Source organism: Hyalella azteca, unplaced genomic scaffold (genome assembly GCF_000764305.2).
Source record: "Hyalella azteca isolate HAZT.00-mixed unplaced genomic scaffold, Hazt_2.0.2 contig2817, whole genome shotgun sequence".
In the NCBI taxonomy this organism is placed as follows: domain Eukaryota; kingdom Metazoa; phylum Arthropoda; class Malacostraca; order Amphipoda; family Hyalellidae; genus Hyalella; species Hyalella azteca.
Window position 1 is genome coordinate 63,146 of NW_025933077.1, and position 25,022 is coordinate 88,167.

At 41.8% G+C, this 25,022-nt stretch overlaps 3 protein-coding genes across 4 annotated transcripts in view; all 3 read left to right on the forward strand.

The window, feature by feature from the left end:
- LOC108665816 (CLIP domain-containing serine protease HP8) overlaps window positions 1–21,705 on the forward strand; it is a 36,607-nt gene extending 14,902 nt beyond the window's left edge. The window contains exons 6-7 of one of the 2 annotated variants that reach the window (XM_018152621.2): window positions 20,045–20,247; window positions 20,495–21,705. In XM_018152621.2, the coding sequence (XP_018008110.1) occupies window positions 20,045–20,247; window positions 20,495–20,701 (410 nt within the window). In that variant the 3' untranslated portion in view covers window positions 20,702–21,705. Of the gene's footprint in view, window positions 1–165; window positions 1,576–20,044; window positions 20,248–20,494 lie in introns of those variants that run through there. The other variant, XM_018152622.2, reaches the window with a different exon arrangement.
- On the forward strand, window positions 5,510–10,220 carry LOC108665818 (CLIP domain-containing serine protease HP8). The gene is made up of 7 exons (XM_018152623.2): window positions 5,510–5,717; window positions 5,889–6,013; window positions 6,775–6,916; window positions 7,214–7,334; window positions 7,675–7,877; window positions 8,730–8,932; window positions 9,195–10,220. Exons 1-7 carry the CDS (start codon window positions 5,621–5,623, stop codon window positions 9,399–9,401), a joined length of 1,098 nt encoding a protein of 365 aa, XP_018008112.1. The 5' UTR covers window positions 5,510–5,620; the 3' UTR covers window positions 9,402–10,220.
- On the forward strand, window positions 17,769–19,622 carry LOC108665819 (proclotting enzyme-like). The gene is made up of 4 exons (XM_018152624.2): window positions 17,769–18,176; window positions 18,323–18,447; window positions 18,881–19,076; window positions 19,411–19,622. The coding sequence occupies exons 1-4, from the start codon at window positions 18,080–18,082 to the stop codon at window positions 19,548–19,550; spliced, it is 558 nt and encodes a 185-aa protein (XP_018008113.1). The 5' UTR covers window positions 17,769–18,079; the 3' UTR covers window positions 19,551–19,622.
- Window positions 21,706–25,022: the final 3,317 nt, after the last annotated feature.

A 25,022-nucleotide genomic window follows, 5' to 3' on the forward strand; every position in this document is an offset into this window, starting at 1 on the left:
TGCGTGCCAGCCTAGTCTCTCAATCCCATGTGAAGTTGGTGCCAACTATGGTTTGAAATTTCTTCCATCTGGAAACTTTTTCCTTTGTCACCGCACTCATCCTCTACTCTGGCAGCTCAACTGTCTTATCCATGCCCCTTCTTACACCATCTTGCGTACCTTCAGATATGCGCTGGGGGAGTAACGGGGGAGGACACGTGCTCGTTGGACAGCGGGAGTCCGTTAGTGACCACGGGCAGATTCGGGGACAAGAACTTCCTCATAGGACTCACGTCCTACAGCCCCCTCCTCTGCGGCCGCAACGGCAGCTTCGGCGTCTATACGGCCGTCCACAAGTACCGGGACTGGATCGTACAGACCCTTGCGGTATAGGATCTGTGGATCAGACCCTGGATTTTCAGGATATTAGGTTTAACCTAGGGGTTATTGTCAGACTTTGGGTAGTTAGGTTATCAGGTTCAACCTCGGATCTCTTACGATGGACGATGAAGGTCGGAACTGTAGTTACTTGAGATTTTATTGACCCAAATGAACAATTTCCTAATATCCAGACTAGTGGCTTAAGAAGCTACCGCGTGCTGGTAAAGTATTAATGTATCAGTGTATTCGTATCAGTTTTATTATATTATTAGTCTTCAGGGAGACATCGTTACATGCAGGTCCGTCTTAGTTGGGCAGATACGAGAGCGAGCTACGTATAAAAAATCGTTTCACCAGGGGTTGAAGGTCCAAAAGTGGAAACTAGCAAATTTTTATGGTTCATATATATGGTTTACGAGAGATATTGGAGTGGTTCTAGCGTTGATTAGGCCGTTAGTCCTGTTGCCTATCCTTAACATTGCAGAACATTCACAGCTTGCAGTGGTTTCGAGTACACAACGCACTTCTCTAATTTTGCCGTCTCCTCACCGATTCTTACCACTTTATCAATAAAGATAACGTATATCATCTACACAATTGCATAAACTGTATAAGTAATAAATTGTTAAGTTGAGATGTCCACATGATTTCAAACGGTAGATTTAATCTCTGAAAGTAGATTGAACTTCAACAATTTTTTATTGTAACGTCCGAAAAATGTTGACGTCCAAAAAGAGTTTATTATTGTAACGTCCGAAAAGAGTTTAACGTCCGAAAAATGTTGACGCTAAATTCATCAAAGCCAGTAAGATTTTTTCTCTCTGAGCGGACGAGAAATATAGTAACTTTCATTCTTCGTAACGATTCCAATACCTTGTATTCAGTTCATAATTTTCTTATGAGGATGTAATGCATTTACCGTTGCGTTGCTAGTATTATTTTGTTGCAATAATTGCACTATTATTAAGTGTGCTTTCTTGAACAAACAATTATGTGCTTTTTATTATGGAAAAGGTGATTATTTTAAGTTGAATATAAATGTATCTGTGATTAAGATGAATTTGCTAAGTTATAAATTAACTTTTCTAACGCTTGATCATGTCGTGCTAAATTTTCTTATTCAGATAATTTCATATTGCTTGGAATTAATGCCGACTAATGATCTCATAATTCCACGTAAAGAATTCGACCGCAATTCACTGAATTTTTTTTTTTTTTGCTATGAGCTCGCAGTGAAATTCATTGACGATGCAAGCAATGTTTGCTGAGCTTGCGCAACGTCCGTTCGATACCAGGAGCCATACTTTCAAAACTCGCTAAGTGAACGTAAGTACTTACGCTCTATTTTCTTGTCTATGATTGGTGGATTTTGCTTGAAAGACCGTAAATGAATGGTTGATGAATTTACGATCTCTTAACTTTTTTAAGTATAGGCCCAGCTTCGTCAGCAAAGTGTACTTCACGCTTAGCGATGGGATTGAACGAGATCTTTATTGAAAGCTCACCGATAATTAATGTGCCTGACATATACATTCAAAGTTAATGTATCCAATTGAAGTGACTCGGTGTTAGTGAATGGATCCATCCAGGTATCTGGATCTAATTTTTATTGTCAATTTAAAATGTTTCTTCTAGAGGTGAAGATTCAATGAGTCATTTTTCTTCCATTACTCTGTGAACGCATTAATCCTTATTATTTTGTGTTATAATCTTAAATCAATATTTATGATGCTTTCATTGTTTTGATATTCGAATATATGGATTATAATAGCATTCCTGTAACCTGATGTATTCAGTGTGCAATTTTTACAACGGAAATCGTAGGAACAATTTTCTCTAGAGACAGTGAATGAATGATCAAGATAAGAAGAACGTAGCGTTGAATACCACGAGGTGCTTTCAAGATACCCATTTGGATATCTTCCGAATTACGTTGAAGATGGACTTGTTATCTTCTTTTAAAAATGTCATACTCCGGTTTTTCATACTATTAACTATTAAGTGAAAAAACTGTATCCTTATATATTAATCGATTACTGTTCAACCTTCATTACTGAATACTTTATGTATGAGATACGATTTTGACCGGATATTCTGAAAAGATGTTTTCTTGATTTTGATTAAGAGCGATAACGATCTTTTCCGAAGGGGGGATCATGTCCGAGAGGAATTTGTGCATACAAATCCTCATGTGTTTACAAGCAGACCTAGTTAGCTATGAGTCCACGGTGTCACTCAGAGCTTGCCTTGAACGCTGAGTCGACAGATTATTCAGCATATGTGTCGCGAGGACAAGAACCCGATGAACGGAGGGACGAAGTCTATAAAAGGGCTGGGAACCTTAGTAATGCCCCACGCAGTAGTTGATAAGCGCTATGCGATGTAACTCGCGTCCTTATAGTTCTCCGACCTTACGGTCGACGCCGTAGCTTATACCTTCGTAAAGTCACTCATGTATTATCACCCCATATCGAAAGATGAGTTAGCTAGACAGATGTGTCTTTCTTATCCTTAACTTACTTAGTCAACGAACCCTTCTTAATCAGGAGGCGCATAAATAAAGAAGTAGGTGTTGTGTTTGACGCGCTCTCGGATCTTCTCTGATCTAACGTTCACTGGCCTAGAAAATAGGTTAGGTTCAACTGAGAAAGTGGCGTTTTTCTTATTTTAATATGAAAATGCAGGAAAATAATGTTAGTAAACTGGCACTGGAAGAGCAAACCTCGAAAGTATAACTTTAATGAGCGATTTAAAAGCAGCGTTTGTGAACTGAAAAAACTGCATTGCTGTTTCATTAAAAACTTGTTTGACATAAGTTGTATTCTGCGATATAGAAAAAGAAAAGATTTAAAACCTGGACAGATGCTAATATTCGAAATATTTAAATGCTAGCTAGCGAAAAATATTATATTTCATTCATTTTCATTTAATACACTTGTATATATTCACTCCAATTGTTTAAAAAAAACTGGTAGGAATGACATAGTAAATATGAGAAAGTGCCTACCGGCATTGGTAGTGTAGGAGTGACTCACAACTCTAGTAGGAATAGCATTATAGATAAGAGGACGCGTGTGCCGGCACAACCATCAAAGAGGTCTCACGCAGGTCTCTGTGCAGGTGAGTCTACATCAAAGAGGTCTCTAGACTCTGTGAAGTCTCTGTCTAGACTCTGAACTGTTACAACTGGGCCACCCTGCCCCGTTTACATTTAGGCAAAGGCTTCTGTGACGTTTTAGTATGTTGAACAGAAAAGTAGATATAAATAAATATCGTTGCACTCTCTGCCGCCATTTAACATCACTTGTGCAGGTGGTCGGTCACGGTCAGTCAAGGTGAGAAACTAACAGGGTCACCGGGCAGACTAAGTAAAGAGCGTCACTGCTGGTAATCCTCAGTCATAGGTCTTAGTCATCCACACCTTATTTATTTATTCATATAGGAAACCTTCAAGTTCGATGTCCTAAATCAGTTAAAAGGACAGCAAAACAAACTGTGTAAATTGGAACATCAGCACACGATAAGTTCAAGAAAAAAATTAAAAATAGTAAATTTTGTATCGAATCCTGCTAAACTTCTGGGAACCAAACCAAAAATTACCGCATTCTTGTCCAAAGATTACCGTGTGCTTGAGTTGTGACTCCCCGGTACCCGCATCTCAGTGTTCCGCAGGACGTAGAAGAAGTAGGTGTTGTGTTCGACGCGCTCTCGGATCTTCTGTGATCCAGCGTTTACTGAAAAAACTGCATTGCTGTTTCATTACAAACTTGCTTGACATGAGTTATATCGTGCGATATAGAAAAAAGATTTAAAACCTGGACAGATGCTAATCTTCGAAATATTCAAAAGCTAGCTAGAGTAAAATATTATATTTCATTCATTTAATACACTTACATATATTCACTCAAATTGTTTAAAAAAACTGGTAGGAATGACATGGTTAATAAGAGAAAGTGCCTACCGGCATGGGTAGTGTAAAAGTGACTCACAACTCTGGTAGGAATAGCATTATGGATAAGAGGACGCGTGTGCCGGCATGGCAGTAAAAGTTTAACCCACAACTCTGGTAGGAATAGCATTATGGATAAGAGGAGGCGTGTGCCAGCATGGCAGTAAAGAGTTAACCCATAACTCTGGTAGGAATAGCATTATTTATAAGAAGACGCGTGTGCCGGCATGGCAGTAATGGCTTAACCCACAACTCTGGTAAGAATAGCATTATGGGTGAGGATGCGTGTGCCGGCTTGGCAGTAAAGGCTTAACCTACAACTCTGGTAGGAATAGCATTATGGGTAAGAGGACGGGCGTGCCGGCATGGCAGTAATGGCTTAACCCACAACTCTGGTAGGAATAGCCGGACGAGTGATTATCAACCGGTATGTATTCCCGCCAGGATCAGGCGTGAAGGGTGGCGGATATTTCTGAGAATAGCTCAAGTGCCTAGACTTGAATATTCTATTATTGACTATTGACATTGATTGACTGGGATAAGTTTACGATATTGTCAGGAATAGGTTTAGGACAGATTATGAGTGAGGGAATTATGTTCACAAGATTAAAACGACGATCTTTAAGGAGAACATTAACCTGTAGAGGCACAGAGGCGGGCTATCAGGGAACACGTTCAGCCGTCCATTGAAAGTCTCATAGGTGAATCCCACACATAAAATTGTTTCTTGTACATCCTTGTAGATTGGAGTTACCAGCTAAACATTGAGTTGGCTAGGGACGTTTTCTTCTAGCAACGATTATTATTATCGGAGCAAAGTTGGTCGAGCCTTCAGTTCTCCCACCCTCTTTTCAGCAACACCGCAGTGACTTCAACCGGTCCCGAAGCCGGAAAAGTCGACAGTTCTTGGGTACTTCTCTAAGGTTAGGGATTTAAACTCAATGCCCTCACCCTAGTAGTTCCTGAAGGACTTCAATTTTGTTCTCCTGTTTTGAGTAACCATAGTTCTGAACTAACTATAGTAACTGAATAGTTTTTTGGAACTACGCTCCTAGTATTTGATTAGTGTCATGGTCATCTCCAGTGAAAACATTATCGGTAGTCAAAGGCTCCACTGTATTCCTATTTCGATTTCGCGTGGTCGCATATTTTCAGGACATATCAATAAAAGTATTAATATTTGAATTTTTTTATTTTTAAAGGTCTTTCAGAAGCAACTTCCATAAGCTTCGAATAGTGAACGTAGGCTGATTTAACTCGCCTATGCCTTCCGAGCTAACATAGGATAACCAAGCCCAGCTATTAGGCAGGATGCTGCCTGTCCTACTATTCCTCGGGCTTGCCTGCTTTGGTCTGCTTGCGGGCGAGGCACGACGACCCATCGTCTTCGGAGGAAATGCGCTGCCAGGCGAGTGTGGGATTAAAATTGCATTGCCATTGGATTTGGAATATTTGTTATGAATGCGTATAAAATATGGGTTAAATAAAAATATAATGGCGGTTTATTTCTGGGGTTGAAAAGTTTGCTGTGAAAGAAGTTCATCCTCAATCCTCAATATGACAACACCCCCAAATCCAGGATGCCGCTGCGTGCTGCTTAGGGAATGCCCCAAGCTACGGCCGCCTCGCGGCCAGCCCTTGACCCGCGAAATAATAGTGGCCCTTCAGGACGTAAGATGCGGCTTTCTTGGCCGCATCATCAAGGTGAGAGGCGTGGTTTTAATGGTTAGTTGTGATGAGCTGCGACGTTAACTTGTTACAAGAGAATTAGGTTGTTGTTTTCAGTAAGGTGCAACTTCATGCATGGTAAATGTTACCGGAAAGTTCTTAAGTAGAAAGGTAAAGGTGTCGTGTCAAGGGGTAGAGAGATACAGACGCTTTATATGAACTCTAAAATCCCTAGCGTTGCTTGAGGATGAAATGAATACCTACCTAAGTTGTTGTACGGTGTATACTGGTAATTCATTGGTGGTTTAAGCGAGTCTTCTTACAGGACCGCATAAGTTTACTGATATTTGATATTTATAATTTTTTTGTAATCAAAGCACCCCACAACATCATGCTGAATTAAAATACTGTCACGATTGTCGGAGAAAGCAGCCCCAACTAGTCATACATAACACACAATTACTGAGAGTACGAGCATCAATATACCACGTTAATGTGCAAACGATGGAAGAACGAGCCACAACAAATCGCTACCAGAAACTAATAAAAGGTGATAACATGGCCTATATATACGAATTGTTTGGCACTTAGTGCGCCGTGCGCCTAGCCAGGTTTAGCTAAGCTTCCTTTCAGTCTTCAGTGTTGCCAGTGTCAAACTAAGGCAGTGTCTTACCTGCATCAGTTCTGGCTCTCTGAATTTGACTCAAAACTCCCACAGCATCACCATGACTGATGATCTTTTGCACTGTCCTACAGGAGAATGTATGATACATCCATGTAATCCCCCTCCCCCACAGGTGTGTTGCGAAGAAGAGCAGCCATCGCCCCCCACCGACCTGCCCCTGACCTGCGGCGACACTAATAACATTAACAGGATATTCGGGGGGAGGAATGCCCCCCTGGGGGGCAACCCCTGGATGGTCGCCCTAGGGTACTCGGGTGGGTGACTATATTGTGCGTGGAAAGATTTGCTAGATGCAATTAAAGCATAATGGAACAATAGCCTATGAAATGTATTTGCATAAACTTAAGACGTACGAGGGTAATGTCATTTATATTATGAAGGCCTATAGTTCTCCCATAGCATTAGTTCCCACACAGCGTAGTTCCCCCATAACAGTTGCCTTCTCTCCTGCACTAGTGCCTCCCCATGCATCAGTCCCCTCTCCCCTGCACTAGTCCCCCCTGCACTAGTCCCTCTGCATTAGCCTCTCCCCACTAGTTCCCTCTTCGCAGTGCTGGGTCAGGGTGGTCAGCTCGAGCTGAGTTACGAGTGCGGGGCGACGCTGGTGACGCGCCAGCACGTCGTCACCGCCGCCCACTGCGTCCATCCTGACGCTATCGGCTTCCAGACACTGTCAGTTTTCCACAGTTGAATATCGTCATGAAGGTTCAAATATTGCTGATGAATGGTGACAACATTCACTTTCAACAAATTTTCCTCTGATGTTAAATACGTTAGCGTCTCTCAAACAATGTATTATTTTATCATTATTGTCCGCGTGTGACTTTTCTGCTGCTCGTTTTTCAGCTCTCTGAGAAGCTCCGCCCCTGCCTCGATAATAATAACAGTTTATTTCGTCTTTTCGTTAACGTGATGTGGTCAGTCCCCGTGTATATTATCTTGTTTTTCAATCTGACAATTACTGTCATCTCTTTACATCCTCTAATTTTACTCTCTTCGCCTTCGTTCAAAGGAAACAAGCGAACATCGGCGAGTGGAACACAGAAACAGACCCCGACTGCTTCGTGTCGCCCGCGACGGGCAGAAACATCTGCGCGCCGCCCGTTGTCGTACGTCAGATCGCTGCCGTCACTTGGCATCCGCAGTACAACACCGATGGGAAGTACAACAACGACATCGCTGTCGTCAGGTTTGACAGACCTGTCACTTTAGGACGTGAGTTTGGTTCAGCAAAAACTAATTAATCATTATTACTAGGCCTAATTATGAACTATCTTATTTTCAAAAACATCCTACCTCAATTTGCGTGTCTTTGAAATCATTTTACAACTTCTGTTACTACTCGAAGTCGTCGCTTCCGTCAGGTAGGCATATTTGTTTTTTAAACCGCAGGCGACAACGATACAAGAACATGTAACTATAAGACTTAACTACTCTCGATGAGGTAACGGGATCTCATTTAGATTGTGCATATGTAACGTTTGTTTATGATGATTGCTTCTCAGGTGAAGTTATTCAGTTTAATATTATGTCAGACAAGATTCAGTTATGAACGTACGTCAGGACGCTGCCGTACTCTGATACGCGTGAATCTTAAGGGCACGGTTCAGGCAGCCGTCAACACTAAGCCAGAGCAGCTTTTAATCTCTGGTCAACTGACCGGCATTTGCTGTCAATCTTGTTAATTTCTTGATTAATGTAAAAATGTGTGTTGTCAGCTGGTATGTGTGTTCTGTTGGCCTCTGCCAGACATTTTTGTCACTTCACTTCACTCAAGTTGACATCGATAATGAACATCACTGTGAAAATTTTCCTGTCGCAGTAATTGCTGCTTCATATATTTCATCGCACTCATTAAAGATACCACGGGAATAGTTTTATTCACATAGAGAAATTCTGACGTTTTTCTCACTACCACGAGTAATTAAATAGTCGCGGTGAAGGCATCGTTTGGAATCTGGCACTCCTAAGCAGTTAATTGACGAAAGAAATTGTTTGAAGATTTATAATCTCAATGTTCTTTAATCGTGTAATTTTACCATTTTTATACCTCTTTTATCCCCACAGCTTACATACAACCCATTTGCATCCCGAACAATTTCGACCCGAATATGTTGGCGTCGTCGGAGTGGAACCCACAGGCTCTGGCATTAGGCTGGGGGAGGACTGAGACACTTAGATCATCCCCTGTGCTGCAGGAGATCAGGCTCCCTTTGGTCGATATGCAGCGCTGCAACGCCTCCTCCCAGATCAAACTAAATGAGAACCAGGTTAGGGTGGTGCAAGCTATGGTTCGAAACTTTACACATATGGTAGCTTGATCCAAGTCACCGCACTTGACCCTAATTCTGGCATAGCAACTGCAAGCCAGCGTCTTCTCTCAATCACATATGAGGTTACTGCGAACAAAGGCTTGAAATTTGTTAGATCTGGAAAATTTTTGCTTCTCTGATGTCACCGCACTCACCCTCTACTTTGGCAGCTCAACTGCCTTATCCATGCCCCTTCTTACACCTTCTCGCGTACTTTCAGATATGCGCTGGGGGAGTAACGGGGGAGGACACGTGCTCGGGGGACAGCGGGGGTCCGTTAGTAGCCACGGGCAAGGCCGGGGGCAAGTACTTCCTCATAGGACTCACGTCCTTCGGCCCCTCCATGTGCGGCAGCAACGGCGGCTTCGGCGTCTATACGGCCGTCTACAAGTACCGGGACTGGATCGTGCAGTCCCTTGCGGTATAGGATCTGTAGGTCAGACCCTGGATGTTCAGTATATTAGGTTAACCTCGGATCTTTTGCGTTGGACGATGAAGGTCGGAACTGTATAGTTACATGAGATTTTATTGACCCAAATGAAGAAAAATTTCCTAATAACCAAATCAATGGCTTTAGAAGCTACAGCTTTGCTGGTACAGTATTAACGTATCAGTTTTTGTGTATTCGTATAAGTTTTATTATATTATTAGTCTTCAGGGAGACCTCGTTACATGCAGGCCCATCTTGGTTGGACAGAGAGGGAGGGCGAGCTAACATATAAAGAATCGTTTCACCAGGGGTAGAAGGTTCATAAGTGAAAACTAGCGAGGTATTATGCTTCATACATATGATGTACGAGAGATATCAGAGTGGTTTCTGCGTTGATTAGACCGTTAGACCTGTTACCGATTTTTAACATCGCTGAACATTCACAACATGCAGTGGTGTGGAACACGCAACGCACTACTCCAATTTTGCTGTGCTTACCCGCCTGGCCACCTCAACGATTCTGACCAGAACTGACGCACCGAGCTGGGATTAAACCCAGAGCTCACTGTTCCAATTTTAGTACCCTGAAATGTAACCACTGGGCCACCCAGCATATAGCTGGATTACACTCATTACTGGATATCGTGCGTTAGGGTTTCCGATTGCTGTTATCCAAGGTCAAATTACAAGAAACTTAAGGCTGCTATTGAGAACCACAAGGCCTCGCACAGGGTCCATGGAGAGTTCTTCACTAATGGAGTTCTGACAGGGAGGGGCCCAGTCTCCGTTATCGTCGCCTGCGTGGTGACCTCATTGAAGTATACATGTATGCTCATGGTTTGTACAAGGTCCCAGAAGGATTACTAGAATTTGAAACAAGAACCAAAACCAGGGCCCACAGCTATAAACTAAAAAACTGCGATGCAACTTATCCACGCGACAACATTTCTTCTCGCTTCGAATCGCCGACATGTGGAACAGCCTCCCTGAAGATATTGTTAACGCTCCGAGTATGAACGCGTTCAAGAACAGACAAGACAAGGCCATGTAGGTGCATATGTTTAGTCTTGAAATGCCTCGTATCCTACGGAACAACTGATATCTAGAAACGATTTTAAACCTACCGTCCGTTGAAAAGATTTGATCAAAAGACCAGTCTAGTAAAGAAAAATACAAGAATCGGCGACAGGCCTACACTATACTATTGAGTGGCTCGCTACCTTCCTTAGCGCGGGGTCGAGAAAAAAGAAATTTCAACGATAGAAGGCTTGCAAAATAAAATGGGCATTTCAGTGAAAAGATGCGTTTTTTCGTAGACAAAGATTTTCCTTATTTAGGTGCATCCCAAGACGGCCTCGTGGATCATGACCACGTTGTTGAAATCAAATGTCCAAGCTCTGCACGTTATTTCAAGACAGTAAAAGATGCTGTTATAATTGCTAAAAAATGCAACCACTTGAAAGTCGTTGACGATCAAATAAGTCTGAACTGATGGCATTCTTACTTCTTCCAATATCAAGGTCAGATGAAAGTTACTGGACGAAGTAACTGTTACTTCGTGACCTGGATGACAGAAGATATACGCATTACTGTTGTTGATTTTGAACCGATGTTTTGGCTCGAGCGAATGGAAGTGCAGCTTAAAAAATTTTTCTTAAACAATATGTTACCTTGCATTATCAACGATGTTGTTGAATGTTGAATAGATGTTGAATATTCGTTATACGGGTCATTGTGTTTTCAGCCGAGCGAGCCTCGACTATATGAAAACAAAGAGCCTCACAATATTTTCACTTAACCCCCTTCCCCCTCTCCAAAAACCCCTACTGTGGTTTCACAGCTTCCCCTTCTGTCTCCTTCCCCATGGAGACAGACACTTCGCTGTTGTTATGCCGGCGACAGCCAGTATCGCTGTCGTTATGAGTAAACTTTTGGTCTCTGTACACTCTGAATTACTGTCTCTGTAGTTTGATAGATCTCGATTAACAGTAAAAGTTAAAATGTCGTCGCATTTCTGTAACCTTTTGTATATCAAGATAAAATAATTAGTAGTCTAGTGACAATGTCTTTCGTTCATAAATTTGTACTCTATGAATTAAATATCATCGAAATGATTTAGGCATTGAATGTGATGCATTTATATGATAAAGATGAGCATATGACTGTGAAAACAGTCTATTTGGCTTGAAGTTTAAGCTCATATTACAGTGAGAGACACCAGCATATCATAGACGAGGGTGTGAGGTGTAAGGCTGCCCGCTGTTCCGTAGCGTCTCTTCCAAAGTTGTGTTATTTTAATATAATTGCATCATTTATTTGTAAACATTTAAATAATATACATATGTTGTTTATTTGAGAAAATGTGTATCAAAGCCTGCACCACTTTTTTTGCACAAAAAATATCATAACTACGTCTTTTAACCGGATAAATAAAATAAATAAAATGGGAAAATAAAAAAGTTTATATTGACAGCACATCGTAATTATTATCTTTATTTCTATGAGGTCGCGCTGTATATCGCAGAGAGTTTGCTGGTAGTAGGCAAAGTTCACTGATGACATGTGCACTGTTGTAAGGGTCCTGTGTAGTGCAGCGCGACGCAGGCCTGCGCTCGCATGACATTCCTGTTGCACCACGCCGGCCAGACGTAAGAACCTCACAATGTAGCGGGAGAGCTATCAACATATATAGGCTATCCGTCCATTAGGTCCGCAATAGTGAAAATGAATTAAAACCTGATTCGATCAGAGTTGAGATTTTGCAATATTTTATTGCGTAGCTGAAAAAAGGTACATTAGGTGGTCCGCTCACGAAAGTAATATTCTTATTACCAGTACATTCACAAAACAAGCAACACAAATGTTCAACAAATACAATGGTCATGCTTGGCCGCTCTGGCGTCTCCTGCGTATTCTCTTCTAGTCAAGAAGGCTCGCAATTTGCCCGTCGAGACTAGTGTCACAATGACATAGTAGACCTAAGCGCATCCGCTTATCGCAGTCATGGCTTAACGAAGTTTTGGGCTGCCAGTGTCCAATCCAGAAATTCAGCGATGGTCACTGTTGCATTCACTAATGGAGAAAACTAGACACCCTCTCTTAATCTCATTCAGGGGAGGTCCAGGTACGTATACATATAGGTAGACTTAAAATAGAACCCACTTCCACCTGAAATAACGAACAAATGCACGGGAAAATAAATAAAAGGTTTACCCACTATCACAGGAACAATAGAGCAACCCAATTGGTGAATATATCGGAATTGATCCAGGGAACACGAGGAAAGATGTATAAATCGAAATAATTAACATCCCAGCCATTGGTTTTGAGCTAACTCATGCTTAGTATTATCGCAGCACTTTATAGCAGCATAAACTAGGGAGACAAAAGTCTTAACTATCGGATAACAAGCTTACCCCGCCACTTAAAGAAATCGTGAGAGGTGCAACGGTTGCAACCAATTAATCGACATGAAAAATGGGTAATTGAGGTAATAAAATCAATCACATTCCAACTAAATTCACGATGCGGAGTCTTGGCCACTACAACCGCAACCGCTAATCGAATAAAATAACCGGGAGTCAACGCAGCCCACTCGATCTACACGTTCGTTACCAGCGTGAACCTGGTAAACAAATGACGGACAGATAGCGCAGCTACAACGATATTTTCACTTAATACACTCTCTGCCGTCTCTACACACTGCCGTCCACTACTACACTCTCTGCCGTCCCCCCCCCCTCCAAAAACCGCCAAACCGCCATTGCGGTTTCACCGCTCCTTCCTAGTCAGACCTTACAAGTCACGGTAGTAAACAAGGGCAAGCTCGCTCTGGAGTTCGGGCGGTGCTCAATACCCCCCTTAAATATTACAGAAGAGATAGAGGACGTACGGGAAAACACAAGTATCGGCATGAAAGTATTTATTTAATATCAACTTTGGATAGTGTTAGCATCATAAAAATCTCATTGCATGAATATTCAAATAGATCGAATAATTACGCAGAAAACATGTATTATTTATTTACCATGCGACTGATATATGCAAGTATTCATTTTCCGAGTATCATTACAGTAAAAAGTACATGCAGACTAGATGCTTTAATGCCCCTCTGATGCACACTTGACCTCGATGAAATAAATTAGTATCAGTCAAATCATAAAGTATCAATAAAATCACGCTATCGGATTAGGGATAAGCGAATATTTGGAGGAAGATCTGGAACATAACTTGATAGTTTCAAGAATTATAGTGGAGTTAGCGAGACCAGAAAGAAAATCGTGACCACCAATTATGTATCGACAACCATAGAGGCTTCACCTACCAAGGATTTCTCGGCTACCAATCAGGTCCCGACCATCAAAGAGGTCTCTACCATCAAAGAGGTCCATACCTGTCTGAAAGGCATGTCTCTGTTCAGCTGAGTCTACATTAAAGAGGTCTCTAGACTCAACGAAGTTTCAGTCTAGACTCTGAACTGAAGCCAATGGGCCATTGTTGAACCATATAAGGTTGACTCACGATTTTTCGCTGTTCTGCGCATCTATAGAGTGACGTCACTGTGGGCACGCTATGTAAATATTTTATATCAACACATTGTTTTTATGGCATCCTTAAAAGCATTTTAAAAATTTACCTTATCAAAATGGCCCCAAAAAAGTTGTTTACTGTATGCAACTAGTCTTATTTTACGAAAAACCGGCGTTACAAATCAGTTTGACGTCACAACGACCAAGGTGACGTCACGGGTGGAATAACAAATGACATCTTCCTTTCGCAGCTGCACGTGGGTCAACCTTGTATTAGTTCAACCATGCCAATGGGCCACCCTGCCCAGTTTACATTAAAGCAAAGGTTTCTGGGAAGTTTTAGTAAATTAAACAGAAAAATAAATATAAATAAATATCGTTACACTCTCCGCCGTCCCGTTATAATCACATGCGCTTGTGGTCGGTCAGTCAAGGTCAGAAGCTAACAGGATTCCCAGCAGACTTAGTAAGGAGCGTCACTGCAGGTAATCCTTAGTCCTACGCCATCTAGGACTTAGTCATTTATCACTTAGTAATCCTTAACATTCTATGTCCTAAAGCATTTAAAAGGACAGCAGCATAAACTGCGTGAATTAAAGGATCTGTAAACGTTAAGTTTCTGGAAAAAATAAGGAGAATAATTTTTGTATCGAATCCTGCTAAACTTCTGGCAACCAAGCATTTGTCTAATAATTACCGCATGCTTGTGAGTTGTGACCACCTGCATCTCAGTGTTCCTCAGAACGTGCAAGGAGTTGGTGGTGTGCTCGACACGCGCTCTGATCTTCTCTGACCCAACGCTCACTGGCCTAGAAAATAGATCAGGTTTAACTGAGAAAGTGGCGTTTTTCTGACTTTAGATTGAGAATGCACGAATATAATATTTAAAACTGGCTCTGGAAAATCAAACCTCGAAAGTTTAACTTTTATGAACGACTTAATGGCTGCCTTTGTGAACTGACAAAACTGTAATCCTGTTTCAGTGGAAACTTGTTTGACTTGAATTATATCTTGTGATATAGAAAATGAATTTAAAACCTGGACAGATGAAGATCTTCGAGATATTTAAAGACTATCTAGTGGAAAATATTATATTTAATTCATTCAATACGCTTACATTTATTCATTAGAATTTTTTTTACAAAATTTGTTGGAATAGCATGGTGAATAGGAGAAAGTGCCTACCGTCATGAGTAGTGTAGGAGTCTGGTAGGAATAACATTGGGGAAAAGAGGACACGCGTGTGCCGCCATGGCAGTAAAGAGATATCCCTCAACTCTGGTAGGAATAGCATTATGGATAAGAGGATGCGTGTGCCGGCATGGCAGTAGAGGCTTAACCAACAACTCTGGTAGGAATAACCTTAGGGAAAAGAGGACACGTGTACCGGCATGGCAGTAAAGGGATATCTCATAACTCTGGTAGGAATAACCAGACGATTGATTGCCAACCGGTTTCTGTAACCGCCGACAGGATCAGGCGTGAAGGGTGGCGGATATTTCCTGGAATATCTTTATTGTATTGGCTTGATTGTTTGATTATTGACTATTGATATTGATTGACTAGGATAGGTTTAAGATATCGTCTCCTATACGTACAAGATATTGCCGGGAAAAGGTTTAGGATATTAAAGGGAGCATGTAAAGCTTGAAAGAACTTTTTTATTTAAAGACGGATTATTTTGAAACTTGGTAAGCATATCTAAAATAGAATTCTAAGACTTTTTTGCTCATGTCGATTTTTCGAAAAAAGTGAGAGAAAACGTTAAATTCGTAGAAAACGCCAAAAAATATAACTCAGTACTCAATGCAGTGAGTGACAGAGAGCGCATTTTCTCGTCGACAAATACTTGAGGTCACGGACGGACGGACAGACAGACGGACATGGCGAGCACAATAGTGCATTTTTCCATAAATGAGAAAATGCGCTAAAAAGGAAGTACTGCGCAAATTTATCTCTTCCTTGGCTTTTCAAGCTACAACATCGAGAGACATCATTCGATGTGTGAAAACCATATTTAAAGGTCATCCGGTGATTTTTGTCAAATTTTTCTAGTTATTTTTATTTATCTTATTTTTTCCATTTGACCCTTCCCCCCCCCTTTTTCAATGTATAATCAAAACAAAAGAAATCGAAAAAATGGCCAGGGGATCTCTAGAGATTTTCTTTGCGAATCGAATGTTATTTCTTTCAATGCTGTAGCTTGAAAATCATAGGAGATCGATTTTTCAGATGGCGCATTTCGGAAATTTTAATTAATCAGCAGAGCCGAGTACGTAAAATTTATTGAAAAAAGATGAATATGGTGACGTCACAACGCCATAGGTGCATTACTTGATAAAAAATTACTTTATATGTAGCCCAAGCTTTTGCAGTGCCATTAATTAGTTGCATTTGGGGTAATACCAGCTTGCGTCTTTAGACTTGTTCTTGCCCAATTAAACGTGAATAATAAGCTATACAAGTGACTATTTTTATATATGTATATTGATAAAATGTTCATTTTTATAAGATCAAAACGGCTTCACGTCAAAAACATTGCATGTACATCCGCGGTATATGCTTTCTAGAACTCACATCGTAGCTTTCAAGCAAGTGTAAACACTTTACAATTAGCGCAAAATGATCAATAAATACAATTTCTTAAATGAAAATTTGTAAATACTATTATGCAATAGTCATTTTATAAAAGTTCAAAACAGCCATACGCAAAATTATTGCATGCACATCCATGATATTAGCTTAGTTGAACGCGTCTTGTTTGTAGCTTTCAAACGAGTGCAAACCCATTGCAATTAACTTGAGTAATGTTCTATGAATAGAGATTTAATTGGAAGAAATCTTTATACATATGCATGGTTAACAAATTTTCATTTTATATATTTTGAAATTGTCAGAGCTCATTATATTAAGCTCTACCTGAGGATCGGGTTACGTGACTAAGGTAGTGGAGATTAGTAAAACACACAAGTCCAGATGACGTATCTTGTATACGGGGTGGTAATACAGAGTTGCGATACAGAGATACAAGCTACAGCGTCGACCGTATAAGGTCGGAGAGCCGAACGACACGTTACATCGCGGAGCGCTTATAAACTACTGCGGGGGGCCTTACTTAAGGTTGCTAGCCCTTATTTAGGCTTCTGGCTTCCGCCCACAACTAAGATCTTGATCGCGTGATCTATCACGTGTCTTCCAGATGTTGACTCGTCATCAATCTCTATCAGGTCAAGTGAATATTACGTCTCAATCACATACAATTAATGATTATAATGAGACGCCAGATTGACACCTGACAAAATTGCTTTACGCAAAAACTTGAGAACGCACATACATGAGGCTTGCAGCGTTAGACGCGCCTTTTCAGCAGCTACAATATGAGCCAAAAAATCGGAGAAGCAAATATATTAGATTTTTACGTACATGCTCCCCTTAACGGAAAGATAATTATGTGTACATGATAAAGTCAATGATCTAAAAGGAGAGCATTAACATGCAGAGGAATTAACCTGTAGAGGCGCAGATGCGAGCTAACAGGGTTCACGTTCGTCTATTGTAAATCTCATAGATGAATCCCCCACATGGAATTGTTTCTTGTTCATCCTTTTAGATTGGAGTTACCATCTCAACTTTAAGTTGGCTAGGGACGTTTTCTTCTAGCAACGATTATTATTATCGGAGCAAAGTTAGTCGAGCCTTCAGTTCTCCCACACCCTTCTCAGCAACACCCCAGGTACTTCAACAGGTCCCGAAGCCGGAAAAGTCGACCGTTTTTGGGTACTTCTCTAAAGGTTAGGATTTTCAAACTTAATACCCTCGCCCTAGTAGTTCTTGAAGGACTTCAAATTTGTTCTCCCATCTTGAGTAACAGGGTGTCTGAATAGATCTTCGAACTGCGCTCCTAGAACTAAGTTTCATGTCATGGTCATCTCCAGTGAAAAGAGTGTCGATTTTCATAAGCTCCACTGCATTCCTATTTTGATTTTGAGTGGGCACAAATTTTCAGAATTTTCATAAAAATCAAGGTTAAAACATTTGTTTTTATTCCTCAAGGTCTTTTAAAATCAACTTTCATAAGCTTCGAATAGTATACTGACTTAGCTCACCTAGGCCTACCGAGATAACCTAGCCCAGCAATTAGGCAGGATGCTGCCTGGCCTACTATTCCTCGGGCTCGCATGCCTCGGCCTACCTGCATGTGAGGCACAACGACCCGTCGTCTTCGGAGGGACAGCGCCTCCAGGCGAGTGTGGAATGATTTTGGGTTTGGAATATTTGTTATGAATGCGTGAAAAATATGGGTTAAAAATATAATGACGGTTTATTTTGGGGGTTGAAAAGTTGGCTGATGGAAGTTTACCTCCAATATGACAACACCTCCAAACCCAGGGTGCCGCTGCGTGCCGCTTACGGACTGCCCTGAGCTACGGCCGCCTGCCGGCCAACGCCTGTCGTACGATCAAGCAGCGGCCCTTCAGCGCCTGAAATGCGGCTTTCTTAACCGCACCATCAAGGTGAGCGGTGTAGCTTTGATGGTGGGTTGTGATGAGCGTCGAGGTGGATTCATGTTACAAGTGAATTAGGTTGTTGTTATTATAAAGGTGTAACTTCATAGCTCGTAAATATCACTGGCCGAATCTTTCCACGAAGTTGAAAAATAAAAACATGGTGTCAAGGGGTGAAGACGGACGCTTTAGATGAGCTCTAAACTCCCTAGCGTTGCTAAAGGTTGAAATGAACACCTAAGTTGAGGTCTGGTGTAAACTGGTAATTCTTTGGAAGTTAACATGAGCCTTCTTACAGCATATGTTTCTTGATATTTATCCTTTTTTGGCTCTCTGAATTTGACTCAATACTCCCTCTCTGGCTCCCCTACCCTGAATGAAGAGAATGCGATCTTTCACTCTGTCCCAGAGGAGACGTTCCATGTAACAGCCTTCCCCACAGGTGTGTTGCGGTGGAGGGCAGCCATCACCCCTGGAAGACGACCCTACTCCTCCTCCTGAGAATGTTGGGACAGAAGGCGCGCCCCCCACCGACCTGCCCCTGACCTGTGGCGACACCAATAGCATTGACAGGATATTCGGGGGGAGGAATGCTCCCCTGGGGGGCAACCCCTGGATGGTCGCTCTGGGGTATTCGGGTGGGTAACTATATTGTGCGTGGAAAGATTTGCTAGCTGCGATTCAAGCATAATTGAATAATTACTTATGAAATGAAGTTGCATAAACATAAGAGGTAACGGGCTAATGACGTTTATATCGTGAATGTCGACAGTTCCCCCATAGAATTAGTTCCCACACGGCATTAGTTCTCACATAGCATTTGTTCATCCACTGCAGTAGTTCCCCTATAGCATTAGTAGCATTAGTCTCCACACAGCATCAGTTCCCCCACTAGCCCCCATTGCTTTATTCCATCCCCTGCCCTGGTCCCCCTGCATTAGCCCCTCCCCCTTACTAGTCCCCTCTCCGCAGTGCCGGGTCAGGGTGGTCAGCTCGAGCTGAGTTACGAGTGCGGGGCGACGCTGGTGACGCGCCAGCACGTCGTCACCGCCGCCCACTGCGTCCGTCCTGACGACCTCGGCTTCCGATCCCTGTCAGTTTTTCACAGTTGAATATCGTCATGAAGGCTCAAATATTGCTGATCACTGGTTACAACATTCACTTTCAACAAATTTTTCTCTAAAATACTTGAGCGTCTCTCAAACAATGTATTATTTTCTCGTTATTTCAACGTAAGACTTTTCACCAGCTCGTTTTTCAGCTCGCTGAGAGGCTCCGTCCTTGCATCGACATTTAATAACAGTTTATTTTGCCTTTTCTTTGACGTGATGGGTTCATTTCCCGCTTATTTTATCTTGTTTCTCTATCTGACGATTACTGTCACTGTGAATGTTCTGCGATGTTAAGAATCGGCGACAGGCCTACGGCCTAATAAACGCTGAAACCGCTATTATTATATGTAATAAAATCTTTGTGGTGAAAGCATCGCATGGGATCTAACATTCCCAGGCAGTTGATTGACGGAAAGAAACTGTTTGAATCTATATAGTCCCCAATGTTCTCCTTGGGTGTAATTTCACTATCTTTATACCTTTTTACTCCGCAGCTTACGTACAACCCATTTGCATCCCGAACAATTTTGACCCGAATATCCCGGCATCGTCGGAGTTGAACCCACTAGCTCTGGCGGTTGGCTGGGGGGCGACTGAGAAACTTAGCTCCTCCCCAGTGTTGCAGGAGATCAGGCTCCCCTTGGTGGATATACAGCTCTGCAACGCCTCCTACCTTGGCATCTTGAACGAGAACCAGGTCAGGGTGGTGCAAGCTATGGTTCTTAACTTAATCCATATGGTAACTTGATCCATGTCACCTCCAATTCCGGTATACTAACTGCAAACCAGCCCCGATTCTCAATCACATGAGAGGTTGATGCGAAGTATGGCTTGAATTCCATCTGGCAACTTTTCCTTCTCTGATGTCACCGCACTCACTCTCTACTCTTGCATCTCAACTGTCTTATCCATGCCTCTTCTTACACCTTCTCGCGTACTTTCAGATATGCGCTGGGGGAGAAACGGGGGAGGACACGTGCTCGGGGGACAGCGGAGGTCCGTTAGTGGCCACGGGCAAGGCCGGGGGCAAGTATTTCCTCATAGGACTCACGTCCTTCGGCCGCCTCCTGTGCGGCAGCAAAGGCAGCTTCGGCGTCTACACGGCCGTCCACAAGTACCGGGACTGGATCGTACAGACCCTTGCGGTGTAGGATCTGTGGGTCAGACCCTGGATGTTCAGGATATTAGGTTTAACCTAGGGTTATTGTCAGACCTTGGATGGTTAGGTTATTAGGTGTGACCTAGGGTTATTGCCAGACCTTGGACAGCTACATCACCAGGTTGAACCTCGAATCTTTTGCGTTGGACGATGAAGGTAGGAACTGTAGTTACTCGAGATTTTATTCACCCAAATGGAGGACAATTTCCCATTAGCCAGACCAATGGCTTTTAAAGCTACGGTGTTGCTGGTACAGTATTAATGTATCAGTATTAGTGTATCAGTATGAGTTTTATGTTATTATTAATCGTTGGGGATACCTCGTTACGTCTTGGTTTGGCAGAGACGAGGGCGACATATAAAAAAGCGTTTCACCAGAGGTTGAAGGTCCAAAAGTGGAAACTAGCGTACTTTTATGGTTCATACATATGGTTTACGAAAGATATTATATTAGTTTCAGCGTTGATTAGACCGTAAGACCTGTTGCGAATCTTTTTATCACAAAACATATACAGTTCGCAGCGGTCTCGAACACGCGAAGCACTTCTTTAATTTAGCTGTGCTTAACCACCCGGCCTCCCCACCGTTTCTGACCAGAACTGACGCACCAAACTGGGATTAAACCCAGAGCTCACTGCTCCAATTTAGCACCCTGAACTGCAACAACCGGGCCACTCAGCATATACCTGGATTTCAACTCATTACTGGATATCGTGTGAATATGTTTCCGATTGCTGTTATCTGGGGTCAAATTACAGGAAACTTGAAGATTCCAGAAGAGATAGTGGACGTAAGGGAAAACACAAGTGTAGGCAATGATAGCATTTAATTTATTCTTAACTTTGGATCGTAGGTATTAGCGTCAAATAAAATTATAAATCTACAAATACATCGAATGATGACACAGCAAAAAATGTATTATTTATGTACTATGCGACTGATATATAAGCAAGTATTGCGTTCCCAAGTATCATTACAGTAAAAAGTACATGCAGCCTGGATGTTTTAATGCCCCTCTGATGCACACTTGACCTCAATGAAATAAATGAATATTTCGGTCAAATCTTCAACCATCATTTAAATCATGCTATCGGATTAAGGAGAGCGAATAATTAGAGGAAGATCTGGAACACAACTTAATAGTTTCAGAATTATAGTGGAGTTAGCGAGATCGGAAAGAAAATCTTGACAACATCTTGACAACCAATTATGTCTCTGTCTAACTACTTTCATATCTAAGAAAATAGTTTAGAGAGAATTCATGCCAGCGAATCACCGGTTCAGTTGGCAACATTCATTTCCGGTATGTCTCTCACAGCTCACTTCAGCCCTCTCAGAGCCCACTTCTATTCCAGCAGCTGCTCTAGCAGGATCGCGGTAAGCTCGCTAACTTAGAAACACTGCCTTTAGGATAGCCCTAGTCTTCAGTTTGCTCAGTGAGATGTAGCCGTAATGGATGGAATCTGGAGACAGTGCAAGGTTCTGCGTTAGAAGCTTTTGCCATGCCTTAATCTCACGTGATAATTTGCTTACTTACCAAATTGAATCGTGTGTTCAAAATTGACGCAGCTCTGTTTCGCTGCAACATCACGTCAGCAACTACCAAGAACATATTGTTGCCCTAAAACAACATCACAACAACGTGCAACTCCAAGTGGTTCTCACCACGCCACGTGGTTCTCAACATGCACGCCTCTCGCATCTCACCACGCCACGAGCATCTCGTCATCACCACGTGCTCCTGACACCTCGTCATCACCACGATTTCAAAGTCTCCAATAATGGTATTGACGAGAAAAAATTGTCAAAGAATACTTTATGATTCTTGCCATGCAGTTTCTCAGTCAACTTTAGGACAACATCAGCCCCAAGTCCCTGTGAAGCTCCTCTGCAGGGAATTTGTGAAGTACTTTTACCAGTGTATATATCAAAGTCATACACATAGCCTTCATCGTCAGCTAAGCACCAGACTTTGTAGCCTCTTTTGATTGGCTTTAGCGGATTGTACTGTTTCAGGCTGCTTCTTCCCTTGAACTTTATCATTGATTCGTCCACCGATAGATATTCTCGTGGGTCTCTCATGACTTCAAACTTCTGCTTCAAGACGTTCAATAATGGCCTTACTTTGTAAAGTTTGTCTGCCTTGCTTCAGTCTATTTTGCTGTTGTCATTGAGATGAAGGTGGCGCAGTATTTTGTAGAACCTGTCTCTTGACATGGCTTCTTTTATGCACTGTACTCCAATGTCATCTCCAGTCATCCAGTATGAATTAATTGATGGACATCTGTTGTATCCCATTACTATATTGATGCCAAGGAAGGTTTTTATTTCATTAACAGATATATCTGCAGCCTTGCCTGCCTGAGTGCATTTCAGATTGGGTTCATAATGAATTGTATTGACCAAATCATCATCGAAAAATAATAAAAAAGAATCAAAAGGTGATGAAATGACCGGGTCATTTTTCTTGTTGCTAATGAATTCAATGTTGAAAGCTTTCTCGTCTTTTTTTCTCCATTTTCGTTTGACATTTATGCCCAGATTGGGTTGATCTTCCGTAGTCGAGATGCAGCTTTCAGTGGCATTTTCTTCAGATGTGATCTGTATTACAAATTGTTCTTCTTCGTCGGAGAAGGCTGCTAGATCGTGAGAAAACACTGTAATATTCTCTGTTGGTTCATGGCTACTCTCAATATCAGTATTAGAGCTGAAATCACTTTCGATTTCCTCCAAGAGTGACGCAATCTCTTCGTCTGTTAGGTACTTCCTCGCCATAGTTACCTGAAAACGAAAATATTTATCATTACAACGTATAAACTGATCGCTCTGAAACCATGAAATTTTATAAAACTAAACCAAATTAAAATCATCAGTATAAGATTTATAACTGAAGCACATATACTGAGTGTTATCATGCAATATAATTCAACAAAATTAGATTTTTCTGTATGCGTTTGCCACTGAAATACGTGAACTGACATATCTCGGTCAATAAATATTATAAAATGCAACGAAATGAAAAAATTCGGGCTATATATGACTTTAATGACTAAAACTCATATAATGAGTGTTCTCAATCGATAAAGTAAGCTAAAATACAACAAAATTAGATCATTCTGAATGAGTTCATAGCATCACATAACGTTGCAACCTCATGCCACCTGGACATCTCAGTCCTGCCTCCACCACAGGGATGAATTAGTCCCACTCACATATATCTAATTAAAATCATTGTAGGTGCATTACACTTGATAAAATACACATCTACCCACTTACCAATACTTTAGCAATAAACCTACCAAAAATAGTAGCAGTTCATCACGCAGTTCTTCGTATTGGCAGAGAAATCCAATGAGCAAAAAACAAACGTAGCATATCCCACAGTCACTCGATGCTCAATGCTGTTTGTTGCGGTGCGAACCACGAAAGATGCCAGATATCGCTATATTTTGGTGAAAAATGTTTCTTATATGTCCCTGTAGTTAGCTGCGCCTCAAATATTGCGCTGTATGCAAGTTATGTGGTAAAATATTGAGCGGGACACCACAGTCCCGTCAGTCACGAAAGGGTATTAATAAACTTGGAACTTGGATCCAGCCTAATGACATTCACCCATTTGAAGTTACCGTCAATGAATTAATAAACTCGTCCGTTTGAACTTGAACCAATAGAAACACTACAATGGTCAAAGGTGGCCAGTATGATTTGTGGAATACTTAGATGAAGAGCTCAGTGTTACTGTGTTACGACTGTTACAGTGAGATAAACTTGAGTCATCTTCTAAATTTCCAGTTCGAGAAAAAAGGAACTTACTTTTGAGCAATGGATGAGTCAATGTTCATTCGTGACGGAAAGGAATTAGGTCTCAGTGACAGTGCATTGTTGAAGTATGTGACAGAGAGATTGAGGAGGGAAGAGGAGCGTTTGGAAAAGGAAGAGCGGTGAAGGAAAGAAGAGGCTTATCGATAAGAAAGACTGCTTGCACGAGAAGAGAAGAAAAGAGAACACGAGCTGCGTATGGCGGAACTCGAAATGGAGACGACGCGAATTGAAGCAAGCGTGCCAAACCAGATTTCAGGACATTCGAGAACCAACATTAAATTGAATCCTTTCAAGGAAGGAGAAGATGTAGCGGTGTTTTTGAGAACTTTTGAGAGAGTCAAGGAGGCCAATGGCTGGTCGGAAAGTGTTGCTATTCCTGCATTGATGAACGGTTTTGCCAATACTAAGGTTGGGGTGTTTTTGGATACATTGCCACCAGGGTTACCCTATGTTGAGGTAAGAGACCTAATTGTGCAGAGTTTTGGCTTCAC

Excerpts from the sequence above, each read along its gene's own strand:
- LOC108665819 (XM_018152624.2), top strand. The coding sequence starts at position 18,080 with ATGCTGCCTGGCCTACTATTCCTCGGGCTCGCATGCCTCGGCCTACCT. Across the intron at positions 18,177-18,322 it reads CGGAGGGACAGCGCCTCCAG|GGTGCCGCTGCGTGCCGCTT; the intron begins GCGAGTGTGGAA and ends CTCCAAACCCAG. Across the intron at positions 19,077-19,410 it reads GGTCGCTCTGGGGTATTCGG|TGCCGGGTCAGGGTGGTCAG; the intron begins GTGGGTAACTAT and ends CCCTCTCCGCAG.
- LOC108665818 (XM_018152623.2), top strand. The coding sequence starts at position 5,621 with ATGCTGCCTGTCCTACTATTCCTCGGGCTTGCCTGCTTTGGTCTGCTT. Across the intron at positions 6,917-7,213 it reads GGTCGCCCTAGGGTACTCGG|TGCTGGGTCAGGGTGGTCAG; the intron begins GTGGGTGACTAT and ends CCCTCTTCGCAG. Across the intron at positions 7,335-7,674 it reads GCTATCGGCTTCCAGACACT|GAAACAAGCGAACATCGGCG; the intron begins GTCAGTTTTCCA and ends CTTCGTTCAAAG.